Source organism: Solanum verrucosum, unplaced genomic scaffold (genome assembly GCF_900185275.1).
Source record: "Solanum verrucosum unplaced genomic scaffold, falcon-dt-bn FXZP01000284.1, whole genome shotgun sequence".
NCBI classification, from domain to species: Eukaryota; Viridiplantae; Streptophyta; class Magnoliopsida; order Solanales; family Solanaceae; genus Solanum; species Solanum verrucosum.
In genome coordinates, this window is record NW_026019936.1 from 2605308 (window position 1) to 2618008 (window position 12701).

At 34.8% G+C, this 12701-nt stretch overlaps 4 protein-coding genes across 4 annotated transcripts; all 4 read right to left on the reverse strand.

Annotated features, from left to right (window-relative positions):
• Positions 1-1238: 1238 nt before the first annotated feature.
• LOC125835928 (extensin-2-like) lies at positions 1239-2189 on the reverse strand. Its single transcript, XM_049515039.1, has one exon. The coding sequence runs from the start codon at positions 2187-2189 to the stop codon at positions 1239-1241; it is 951 nt and encodes a 316-aa protein (XP_049370996.1).
• A 1903-nt stretch (positions 2190-4092) lies between these two features.
• LOC125837076 (extensin-2-like) lies at positions 4093-5046 on the reverse strand. Its single transcript, XM_049516227.1, has one exon. The coding sequence runs from the start codon at positions 5044-5046 to the stop codon at positions 4093-4095; it is 954 nt and encodes a 317-aa protein (XP_049372184.1).
• A 1678-nt stretch (positions 5047-6724) lies between these two features.
• Positions 6725-7943, reverse strand: LOC125837069 (extensin-3-like). Its single transcript, XM_049516216.1, has one exon. It carries the CDS (start codon positions 7920-7922, stop codon positions 6798-6800), a length of 1125 nt encoding a protein of 374 aa, XP_049372173.1. The 5' UTR covers positions 7923-7943; the 3' UTR covers positions 6725-6797.
• Positions 7944-9549: 1606 nt separating this feature from the next.
• LOC125837059 (extensin-2-like) lies at positions 9550-11197 on the reverse strand. The gene is made up of 2 exons (XM_049516203.1): positions 10151-11197; positions 9550-9688 (listed from the first exon to the last, which is right to left on the reverse strand). Exons 1-2 carry the CDS (start codon positions 11184-11186, stop codon positions 9570-9572), a joined length of 1155 nt encoding a protein of 384 aa, XP_049372160.1. The 5' UTR covers positions 11187-11197; the 3' UTR covers positions 9550-9569.
• Positions 11198-12701: the final 1504 nt, after the last annotated feature.

Below are 12701 nucleotides of genomic sequence, written 5' to 3' on the forward strand. Positions count from 1 at the left end.
TTTTAGTAATTTGAGTGTTTTCTTTGGGGTAGTGGTGGTGGGGTGGGGGGAGTAGAAGACAGAGGGTAGGGGAAATAATTGTGTGATTGTAAGGTAGTAAGAGAAATGAAGAATGGTCATCAAATAAAATAAATAAAATTATGAGAATTAAGATGATTTTAATTTTGTTTTTAATTATGATACAAACATTTATTGTTGCCTCTTCATTTAAAAAAAAGAAAGAGATTTAACATTTTCTTCCTCAAGCAAAAGTTTATATGTGTACAAGCTGAGAAAAAAAAGAGATTTATGGTTTATGCATTAACAACCTAAAAGAATATTTGTATATTCATGTTAGTTATAAGGTAATAACTAGTAAAATTTTTTTATGGTTGTACATTAATTCGCAACCTAATAGAAATAATATTGTAATTAATGTCAAACTTTAGCTTGTACACAAATATATGACTCGATATATCGACTGATATATGATAGTAAAGGACATTTTGGATGTAACTATGATAGATATCGACGATTACCCTTCTTGTGCAAGATGAAATCAGAGGACTCTACGTGAAAAGAGTTCATCATTTCTAATTTTTTTGAAATGAAAAATCATTAAAAGAAAGTCAAAATTGAATTCTTCTATTAATTGATCTTTTTCAATTAAAAATTATAGTCAATTAATCAATCCGTTTAATCATTCTAGAGACATTACTGATCTTAGCTAAGATTCTATCAATTTTAGTTTTGAAAAAAGCTTTGTTTTGCGAGGCAATTATTATAGGAACTATTAACACTATCTTATAAGCTATATACACACATTTAAAAACAAATCATGTATTGACTAGAATCATATATGTTTTAAAGAATGCAATTATCATCATTTGATTAGATCAAAAGGAGGTTGATACAATAAGCCAAAATATTGAAGATCTCAACATCTTACATAAATATAAAAAAATACATATTATAAATTATTATTAATACAAAAGATCACATCAGTTGATTAGATCAAAAGGAGGTTGATACAATATTGAGCCAAAATGTTGGAGGTCTCAACATCTTACATAAATATAAAAAATTGCATATTATAAATTATTAGTACAAAAGATCACATAACAAGAAAAATCAACCCTTTGGGAAAACACACACAAATTTAGCAGTTGAAATGGAATTTCTCCAATTAGGAGGAAGAAAAGGATTTAAGAGTAAAAGAAATGGTGAAATGGTTGAAGTGAATGGTTTGATAAATATTTCTAGTAGACTGGTGGTGGTGGAGGTGAGTAGTATGATGGCGATTGTTCATAGGTCTTTGGTGGAGGAGGAGGAGGTGATTTGTATGAAGGTGTAGATTCTTCGTAGTATGGTGGAGGGGGAGGGGATTTATAGGAAGGGGTAGATTCTTCGTAGTATGGTGGAGGAGGAGGAGATTTGTAGGAAGGTGTAGATTCTTCGTAGTATGGTGGAGGAGGAGGGGATTTATAGGAAGGGGTAGATTCTTTGTAGTATGGTGGAGGGGGAGGGGAGTTATAGTAAGAAGGTGATTTCTCATAATAAGTTGGTGGTGGTGGTGGAGGAGACTTGTAGTAAACTGGCGACTTGTAATATTTTGTTGGTGATGGTGATTTGTAATATTTTGAAGGAGTAGGTGATTTGTAATACTTTCCAGGTGATGGAGATTTGTAGTACTTTGCAGGATCTGGCGACTTGTAGTACTCTTTTGAAGGGACAGGTGCCTTGTAGTAATTCTTTGAAGGAGCTGGTGACTTGTAATACTTCACTACCACTGGAGCCTTGTAGTAGTGTTTCGAAGGAGCAGGTGACTTGTAATACTTCATAACAACAGGTGCCTTGTAGTAGTGCTTTGAAGGAGCGTGTGACTTGTAATACTTCGTAACAATAGGTGCCTTGTAGTAGTGCTTTGAAGGAGCATGAGACTTGTAATACTTCGCAACAATAGGTGTCTTGTAGTAGTGTTTTGAAGGAGCATGCGACTTGTAATAGTAATGCGATGGAGAATGTTCAACATGTTTTTCCGGTTTCTTGTAGTATGGAGAAGGTGATTTGTAGTCTTTCTTAGAATTGTAAGAAGGTGAATGAGAAGTATAGTCATAAGTGTAGTCAGCAACAACAGTGCTGGCTACAAAGCAAATTGCCAAAGCAAATGCAAGTAGAGGCCATTGCCCCAAATTTCCAAAGCTTCTCATTTTGATTTTTGATGGGGAAAAAAAAAGATAGAACTAAGACTTTTGTTGCATAGTTGAGTTGGGATCTTTGGTTTTTATAGTAGCCAAAGTAACATCCTTCTTGAGATTAATGTAATGACTTTATGGTTAGCCACTAAGATCATGATATTAATTAAAGTCCAAATAAATATTAGTTTACTTTAATTAGTGGCTAACATTTCATTTTGGTGATTGAAAAAATATTTTGCAAGTGGGATAATTTAGAAAGAATATATAAGTTGACTTGTATATTGAACATTGAAGTTCAAAAACAACAAGGCAAAAAGAAAGATATACACACACTAGATTATACCTTAAATAAGTCATTTATAAGGCGAATTATTTTTCGTAGAAAATATTTTCCTTCCTACCAAACGCATCCTAAGACTCGGAGCTCACCTTGTACGATGCATTCTTAGTAAAACATTTGAGGCATCGCAAATCAACACTTCAAGAATGTGTTCAACGCGCAATTGTATTAGGCTTGGGTATCGTCCCATCATTTTTGTGCAATCGAGTATATATCGAAAACAATCTTTTTAGTATTTATATATCTTCAAAAGCCATCTTTATTGATCATAAATTAGAAGTTGAACACATTGAAACTCAAAATTAGAGGTTCTTATATCTTATATTCTACTCTAGGAATATTACAATTTTGATGTTTTAAGTTTTTCAAGATCCTCATTATGCAACCTCCATATTTCTTTGTTTCTTTTTAACGATCTCATCCGCAGTGAGTGTTTATATCAAATCAATGAATGCATGTCATGTGTTTGAAAATACAGTAATATCATATAACCATGATTAATGATGTATATATATATACACACACTCTATTAAATTATATATCTAATTACAGTAAGTTACATCAATATAATGTAAACACCCGATGCGAGTAAGTATTTACCTAACTATATTATCCTTGTTTCCTTGGGTATGGAAATGTTAGGGAATAACAAACAACTTAGATATAACCATATCTAATGATTACACTTTTATTGAAGAATAATTGTATAATATTGTGAGGTATTGCTAATCTATTAACTTGTTGGAAACACACAATGTTTGGGTTGTATTATATCATGTAATTATAAGTGTAACTGATCCTATAACTTATTAGGCTAACTATCATTTTGAATTTATTTATCGGTTGTATCACAAGCATCAAGAAATTCAAGATGATCAGAGGACTCTACGTGAAAAGAGTTCATCATTTCTAGTATTTTGAAATGAAAAATCATTAAAAGAAAGTCAAAAACGAATTCTTTTATTAATTGATCTTTTTCAATTAAAAATTATAGTCAATTAATCAATCCGTTTAATCATTCTAGAGACATTGTTGATCTTAGCTAAGATTCTATCAATTTTAGTTTTGAAAATGCTTTGTTTTGCGAGGCAGTTATTATAGGAACTATTAACACTATCTTATAAGCTATATACACACATTTAAAAACAAATCATGTATTGACTAGAATCATATATGTTTTTAAGAATGCAATTATCATCATTTGATTAGATCAAAAGGAGGTTGATACAATAAGCCAAAATGTTGAAGATCTCAACATCTTACATAAATATAAAAAAACACATATTATAAATTATTATTAATACAAAAGATCACATCAGTTGATTAGATCAAAAGGAGGTTGATACAATATTGAGCCAAAATGTTGGAGGTCTCAACATCTTACATAAATATAAAAAACTGCATATTATAAATTATTAGTACAAAAGATCACATAACAAGAAAAATCGACCCTTTGGGAAAACACACATACAAATTTAGCAGTTGAAATGGAATTTCTCCAATTAGGAGGAAGAAAAGGATTTAAGAGTAAAAGAAATGGTGAAATGGTTGAAGTGAATGGTTTGATAAATATTTCTAGTAGACTTGTGGTGGTGGTGGTGGAGGTGAGTAATATGATGGCGATTGTTCATAGGTCTTTGGTGGAGGAGGAGGAGATTTGTATGAAGGTGTAGATTCTTCGTAGTATGGTGGAGGGGGAGGGGATTTATAGGAAGGGGTAGATTCTTCGTAGTATGGTGGAGGAGGAGGAGATTTATAGGAAGGTGTAGATTCTTCGTAGTATGGTGGAGGAGGAGGGGATTTATAGGAAGGGGTAGATTCTTTGTAGTATGGTGGAGGGGGAGGGGAGTTATAGTAAGAAGGTGATTTCTCATAATAAGTTGGTGGTGGTGGTGGAGGAGACTTGTAGTAAACTGGCGACTTGTAATATTTTGTTGGTGATGGTGATTTGTAATATTTTGAAGGAGTAGGTGATTTGTAATACTTTCTAGGTGATGGAGATTTGTAGTACTTTGCAGGAGCTGGCGACTTGTAGTACTCCTTTGAAGGGACAGGTGCCTTGTAGTAATTCTTTGAAGGGGCTGGTGACTTGTAATACTTCACTACCACTGGAGCCTTGTAGTAGTGTTTCGAAGGAGCAGGTGACTTGTAATACTTTGTAACAACAGGTGCCTTGTAGTAGTGCTTTGAAGGAGCGTGTGACTTGTAATACTTCGCAACAACAGGTGCCTTGTAGTAGTGCTTTGAAGGAGCATGAGACTTGTAATACTTCGCAACAACAGGTGTCTTGTAGTAGTGTTTTGAAGGAGCATGCGACTTGTAATAGTAATGCGATGGAGAATGTTCAACATATTTTTCCGGTTTCTTGTAGTATGGAGAAGGTGATTTGTAGTCTTTCTTAGAATTGTAAGAAGGTGAATGAGAAGTATAGTCATAAGAGTAGTCAGCAACAACAGTGCTGGCTACAAAGCAAATTGCCAAAGCAAATGCAAGTAGAGGCCATTGCCCCAAATTTCCAAAGCTTCTCATTTTGATTTTTTATGGGGGAAAAAAAGATAGAACTAAGACTTGTGTTGCATAGTTGAGTTGGGATCTTTGGTTTTTATAGTAGCAAAAGTAACAACCTTCTTGAGATTAATGTAATGACTTTATGGTTAGCCACTAAGATCATGATATTAATTAAAGTCCAAATAAATATTATTAGTTTACTTTAATTAGTGGCTAACATTTCTTTTTGTATGATAGAAAAATAATTTGCAAGTAGGCTAATTTAGAAAGAATATATAAGTTGACTTGTATATTGAACATGAAGTTCAAAAACAACAAGGCAAAAAGAAAGATATACACACACTAGATTATAACTTCAATAAGTTTTTAAGGCGGATTATTTTTCGTAGAAAATATTTTCCTTCCTACCAAACACACCTGAAGACTCATTAGGAACTCATCTTGGACGAGGCATTGTTAGTAAAATGCTCCGAGGCATATGTGTGGGGCTCGTCTCGCGAAATCAACACTTCAAGTATGCGTTCAATACGCAAGGCTTGGGGCATGTCCATTAGGAACTAATTTTTGTTTTTCTAACTCTGCTTCGCATTGATTGTTTACACCAAATAAACGGATGTGTGCGTGTCATGTGTATAAATATACAATAATATTCACTCAGGTTGATGTAAGATCCTGATGTGGGTAAGCATATTTTCCTTGTTTCCTTGGGGTATGGAAAACTAGAAGTGTTGGGAATATCAACTTAAAAATAATCATATCTAATGATTACTCTTTTATTGATCAAGAATCATTGTTATAATATTGTGAGGTAATGTTAATCTATTGACTTGTTGGAAGCACACAATTGGAGTTGTCTTCAAACGCTAGATAAAACTATTTTCATGTCTGAGCTTTTGTGGAGTAAAGTCACTCGATATTTGTATTGATAGGAGCTAGATAATAAGTACGTATGTGGTGGAATATATAGTTGCCGCACACACAAGTTGGTCTAGAAAATGTATCTTGATTATTTATTTCTCAGGAGACAAGGTTACATATAATTTGGCTTAAGACCTAATTTAACATGGTATTAGAGTTAGGCTCATCTCAATGTGTTGTTTACCGATGTTGGGCCCTCAATTATAAGTGTTAACGCTCCAGTTGATATCTGAGCGTGTGGGGGAGTGTTAAGAAGTCTCACATCGATAGAGGGATGGGAAACTGGTCTCCGGACTTGGACAAACCTCCCCTCATGAGCTAGCTTTTGGGGTGTGAGTTAGGCCTAAGACCTAATTTAACTCATACGACATTTTGTTTCCATTTCCAAATAAATTTGATTTCCTTCATATCGATGGATCGTTAAGCGTTGTATAATCATGTTATATTAAAGTTTTAAGAACTTATGCAACCTTTTTCACGTTTTAGTTTATTATAAAATCTTACAATCTTAATATATTTATAATTATTTTACACTACATGTGAATTTATTTTTAAAAATAGTAGATTTTACCTTCTTTTTTTAAGTAGATAGGCTACAAACTATTGCAGGAAGAAATTCTCTAGAGATAGCAATTCAGATACAATATTACAAACTATTATTAATCTTGATACAATGAGAAAAAACTTACTTAATTCTCATGTAATACATAATATAAATCATTAGAACAAAACAATATCGAACACACAAAAAAAACAAAGCCCATCATTTCGATAAGCATACATTAAATTTTGGAAGAAAAAATGTAATTAAAATAGGATGTAAAAGTCATGGAAGTGATAGAGTTATTGAACGTTTAGTAGTATGTTGGTGGGGGAGATGCTGGAAGGGGTGGAGGTGAAGCATAGATGACGGATTGCTTGTACTCCTGAGGTGGTGGTGGTGAGGAATAGGTTGGTGGAGGTGGAGGTGGTGAGTTATAGGCTGTAGGTGATTGTTCATAGTACTTTGGTGGAGGTGGAGGGGATTTATAGGAAGGCGTAGATTCTTCTACGTATGGTGGAGGGGGAGGGGATTTATAGGAAGGGATAGATTCTTCGTAGTATGGTGGAGGAGGAGATTTATAGGAAGGTGTAGATTCTTCGTAGTATGGTGGAGAAGGAGGGGATTTATAGGAAGGGGTAGATTCTTTGTAGTATGGTGGAGGGGGAGGGGAGTTGTAGTAAGAAGGTGATTTCTCATAATAAGTTGGTGGTGGTGGTGGAGGAGACTTGTAGTAAACTGGCGACTTGTAATATTTTGTTGGTGATGGTGATTTATAATATTTAGAAGGAGTAGGTGATTTGTAATATTTTGATGGAGTAGGCGACTTGTAGTACTTTGCAGGTGATGGTGACTTGTAGTAGTACTTTGAGGGAGTTGGCACCTTATAGTACTTCTTTAAAGGGGCAGGTGACTTGTAATACTTCACTACCACCGGTGCCTTGTAGTAGTGTTTCGAAGGAGCAGGTGACTTGTAATACTTCACTACCACTGGTGCCTTGTAGTACTTCTTTGAAGGGGCAGGTGACTTGTAGTACTTCACTACCACCGGTGCCTTGTAGTAATGTTTCGAAGGAGCAGGTGACTTGTAATACTTCGCTACAACAGGTGTACTCTTGTAGTAGTGTTTTGAAGGAACACGTGACTTGTAATACTTCGTAACAATAGGTGCCTTGTAGTAGTGCTTTGAAGGAGCATGTGACTTGTAATACTTCGCAACAACAGGTACCTTGTAGTAGTGTTTTGAAGTAGCATGCGACTTGTAATAATAATGCGATGGAGAATGTTCAACATGTTTTTCCGGTTTCTTGTAGTATGGAGAGGGTGAATGAGAAGTATAGTCATAAGAGTAGTCAGCAACAACAGTGCTAGCTACAAAGCAAAATGCCAAAGCAAATGCAAGTAGAGGCCATTGCCCCAAATTTCCAAAGCTTCTCATTTTGATTTTTGGAGAAAAAAGATAGAACTAAGACTTGTGTTGCATTGTTGAGTTGGGATCTTTGGTTTTTATAGTAGCAAAGTAATATACTTCTTGAGATTAATTAATGTAATGGTTTCATGGTTAGCCACTAAGATGATAGGAAAGTCCAAATAAAGATTAGTTTAGTGTAATTAGTGGCAAGCATTTATTTTGGTGATTGAAAAAATAATTTGCAAGTGGGCTAATTTAGAAATAATAGATAAGTTGACTTGAATATTGAACATGAAGTTCAAAAACAAGGCAAAAAGATCATATACACACACCGGATTACAACAACAACAAACAATATATTCAGTATAAATTCACAAAGTAAGGTCTAGGGAGGGTAGAGTGTACCCAGACACCATTGTTACGATAGTGGGTTAATTTGATGGAATTTCCATAAGAAAAATCATGATGTATTTTTTACTTTTTCAAGATCTTCATTATACAACCTCCATATTTTTTTTCAAGTCCTGTTATTTTAACTTTCGCATCGGGTGTTTAAATCAAATTAATGAATGTATGTCATGTGTATAAATATACAATAACTTCACTTAATCATGGTTAATTAATATATTTCACTCCATTAAATTATCTAACTACAATAAATTATATAAATTTGGTGTAAATACCCAATGCTCATAAATATTTACCCAAACAGTGTTGGTGTTGGAGTTGTACTATGCAATTGTAACTTTCCTATATAAGACTATAAGTAACATTTTTTTTTTTATATCTAAAACTTGGTTTTATGTCAAGCAAGAAATTCAATAATGGAAAGAGTTGTCTTCGAACATTATATGATATTTTTCCATCTGCCTAAAGTGAGTAAAGTTACTTGGTACATGTATTATAGTGGGAGCTAACCGCTAGATAGCAAGTACATGATGGAATAGTTGCGGTATGAATAAATTGGTCCAAACACAACTCGTTTAATCAAAGAGAGAAATTCAAGTAATAATATTAATATATTTATTTCTCAAGAGGAACATATGATATTTTGTTTCCTTCTAATATTTGGATTGTTAGGCGTTGTAATTAGAGTTGTATATCATGATATTATATAAAGTTGATTGTATATTTCATAGTCATATATTAGCATTTCTAAAATTTATGCCAACTTTTTCACATTTTTATTTTATTTTAAAATTTTATAATGTTAATGTATTTTAGGCGTTTTTTGTTGAGTTGCATATCATCATGATATTAGATTTTAATTTGTGAATTTATAAATAATTTTAGTAGATTTTACCAATTTTTTTTAATTAGATAGGTTACAATTTTTTGCAGGGAAGAAATTATGTAGGGAAAATACCACCTCATTTCAATTAACAATTTGGATACAATATTATTACACAAAGAAGAGAAGACAAGTAACAAACTATTAATCTTGATACAATGAGGAAAACTTAATTAATTCTCAAGTAATGCATAATACAAATCATTAGAACAAAACAATATCGAACACACAATAAATAAAGTCGATCATTTCGACTAACATACATTAAATTTTGGAAGGGAAATGGAATAAAAATAGGATGTAAAATTCATGGAAATGATAGAGTTATTGAATGTTTAGTTGTATGTTGGCGGGGGTGGAGGTGAGGCATAGGTGGGAGTTTGCTAATAATAGATTGGTGATGGTGGAGATGGTGAGTTGTATTTTGTAGGCGATTGCTCATAGTACTTTGGTGGAGGGGGAGGAGATTTATAGGAAGGGGTAGATTCTTTGTAGTATGGTGGAGGTGGAGGAGATTTATATGAAGGTGTAGATTCCTTGTAGTATGGGGGAGGTGGAGGTGATTTATAGGAAGGGGTAGATTCCTTGTAGTATGGGGGAGGTGGAGGTGATTTATAGGAAGGGGTAGATTCCTTGTAGTATGGGGGCGGTGGAGATGATTTATAGGAAGGGGTAGATTCTTTGTAGTATGGGAGAGGTGGTGGAGACTTGTAGTAAGGGGTAGATTCTTTGTAGTATGGGGGAGGTGGTGGGGACTTGTAGTAAGGGGTAGATTCTTTGTAGTATGGGGGAGGTGGTGGGGATTTGTAGGAAGGGGTTGATTCTTTGTAGTACGGGGGAGGGGGAGGGGACTTGTAGTAAGGTGTAGATTCTTTGTAGTATGGGGGAGGTGGTGGGGATTTGTAGGAAGGGGTTGATTCTTTGTAGTACGGGGGAGGGGGAGGGGACTTGTAGTAAGGTGTAGATTCTTTGTAGTATGGGGGAGGGGGAGGGGACTTGTAGTAAGGCGTAGATTCTTTGTAGTATGGGGGAGGGGGAGGGGATTTATAAGAAGGCGTAGATTCTTTGTAGTATGGGGGAGGTGGAGGGGACTTGTAGTAAGGGGTAGATTCTTTGTAGTATGGGGGTGGTGGAGGGGACTTGTAGTAAGGGGTAGATTCTTTGTAGTATGGAGGAGGAGGAGGAGACTTGTAGTAAGGGGTAGATTCTTTGTAGTATGGTGGAGGGGGAGGGGACTTGTAATAAACTGGTGACTTGTAATATGTTGGTGGTGGCGGCGATTTATAGTACTTAGAAGGAGCGGGTGATTTGTAATATTGTGATGGGGATGGTGACTTATAGTAATAATGCTTTGATGGAGCAGGTGACTTGTAGTATTTTGCTGGTGATGGAGATTTGTAGTACTTTACAGGGGATGGTGACTTGTAGTAATAGTTCTCTGCTGGAGCAGGCGACTTGTAGTAATTTGCAGGCGATGGAGATTTGTAGTATTTTGCAGGTGATGGAGATTTGTAGTACTTAGCAGGGGATGGTGACTTGTAGTAATAGTGCTTTGATGGAGCAGGCGATGGAGATTTGTAGTAATTCTTTGAAGGGGATGGTGACTTGTAGTACTTCTTCGAAGGGGCATGCGACTTGTAATAGTACTTTGAAGGGGAAGGTGACTTGTAGTATTTCTTTGAAGGAGCCGGTGATTTGTAATACTTCACTACTACCGGCGATTTGTAGTAGTGCTTTGAAGGAGTGGGGGACTTGTAGTAGTCGTGCTTGGAAGGCACCGGTGACTTGTAATAGTGTGACGGAGAATGTTCAGCATGTTTCTCCGGTTTCTTGTAGTATGGAGATGGAGATGGTGATTTGTAGTACTTCTTAGAGGTGTAAGTAGGTGAGGGAGAAGTATAGCCATAAGAGTAATCAGCAACAACAGTGCTGGCTACAAAGCAAATTGCCAAAGCAAATGCTAGTAGAGGCAATTGCCCCAAATTCCCAAAGCTTCTCATTTTGATTGTAAAAAAAAAGGATAAAACTAAGACTTGTGTTGCATAGTTGAGTTGAGATGTCTAGTTTTTATAGTAGCAAAGTGACATCCTTCATGGTTAGCCACTAATATCATAGCAAAGTCCAAATAAAGATTAGGTCAATACTTAGTGGGAAGCATTTTTCCACAACTTTTTTTCTTAAACCTTATTCTAATGATTGAACAAATCATTAGAAACATAAAAAAATGAGAAGATTAGAAGAGGAATGCCACAACTTCCATCCCATTGGGAAAGTAAAAGATTAATGACCATTTGCAGAACAAGAATTATATGTTCACTTGTACAAAAACTGAACAAGAAGTTCAAAAACTTACAGAGGATCACACATGGAAGGCAAACTTGAGACGCGTTAGGGACTCGAGATGAGGTACTTTGGGACAGATGTGGAGGCTGTTGCCTCGCGAGACTTACACCTCAAGTGTCAGCATGTATACCTGAGAGGCATCAAACGTCCAACACACGGGGCTTGTCTCAATAGTTCCTGTGCAATCTATGTACTTAGTCTTTCTAAATCACCCTTCACTGATAATAAAAAAAACAATGAGTTAAGAAAATTGCAAGTAAAAAGATTAGAGTCAAATGTCACATATTCTTCGTCAAGAATGCTAAATACAGAGAGGTTTCACAACACCTTTTATCGAAAACATCTTGATATGTCTTATTTTTAGCTGAGTCTTCGTTAATCAAACTCTATATTTTCGTCTTCAAAATCTGTTTTTTTAGTTACTTGAGTCAGATTGATAACAATATTGTCCTCTTCATGTTCATGGGGTATGACATTTATTTTATTAGTTAAAACATGTAAAGGGTAACCATTTTTTTTTTGATAACCGAGAAATATGCCTGTGACCCACCCTTTGGACCAATTACAGCCTTCTAAACTCGGTGGATAATGGGTACGCCCCTCTTGTAAGAGGTAACAATTTACAAATAACTACATAAGAAGATTAATCTTTTACTAATGAGTATCATAGTGTTATGAGTTGTTGGTTAATTTATTAACTTATGACTCTTTATTTCTTTTTGCTTTATATAATTTTCTTTTTCAAAAGTTGATTAGTATAATTACAATCCAAAAAATGGATAGTATGTCAAAGAAGGCTTATTGTAAAATAAAGAGGCAATGGAACGAATCTCCTTATCATATTATTCCAAGAGTGAGCTATTTATAGGTGTACAAGTAAATCTATCTAAGGAAACAAAGTCACAAAATCCCTAATATCTCAACCTACGATTGTATGAAGATGCGTCTATATACATTATGTAGCACTCCCCCTCAAGTTGTAGTATAGATATTAATCATGTCCAACGTGTTACAAAGATATTCCACACGGGTACCATTTATAGCCTTCTTTAATATATTACCCGATTTCTCTCGTCTTTACATAGCTAGTAGAAATCATGTTCTCTATCTTCTCGGGAACAAAGTGTGTAATGACCCTGAAGGTCATATTTGGATTTATTTTTTTGGAAAAA

What these genes read in the sequence shown, in the direction of transcription:
- LOC125835928 (XM_049515039.1), bottom strand. Translation starts at nt 2,189, where the DNA reads ATGAGAAGCTTTGGAAATTTGGGGCAATGGCCTCTACTTGCATTTGCT.
- LOC125837059 (XM_049516203.1), bottom strand. Translation starts at nt 11,186, where the DNA reads ATGAGAAGCTTTGGGAATTTGGGGCAATTGCCTCTACTAGCATTTGCT. An exon ending in TCCCCCATACTACAAAGAAT is followed by an intron (nt 9,689 to 10,150) that starts CTACACCTTACT and finishes CTCCTCCACCTC; the next exon opens with CACCATACTACAAAGAATCT.
- LOC125837069 (XM_049516216.1), bottom strand. Translation starts at nt 7,922, where the DNA reads ATGAGAAGCTTTGGAAATTTGGGGCAATGGCCTCTACTTGCATTTGCT.
- LOC125837076 (XM_049516227.1), bottom strand. Translation starts at nt 5,046, where the DNA reads ATGAGAAGCTTTGGAAATTTGGGGCAATGGCCTCTACTTGCATTTGCT.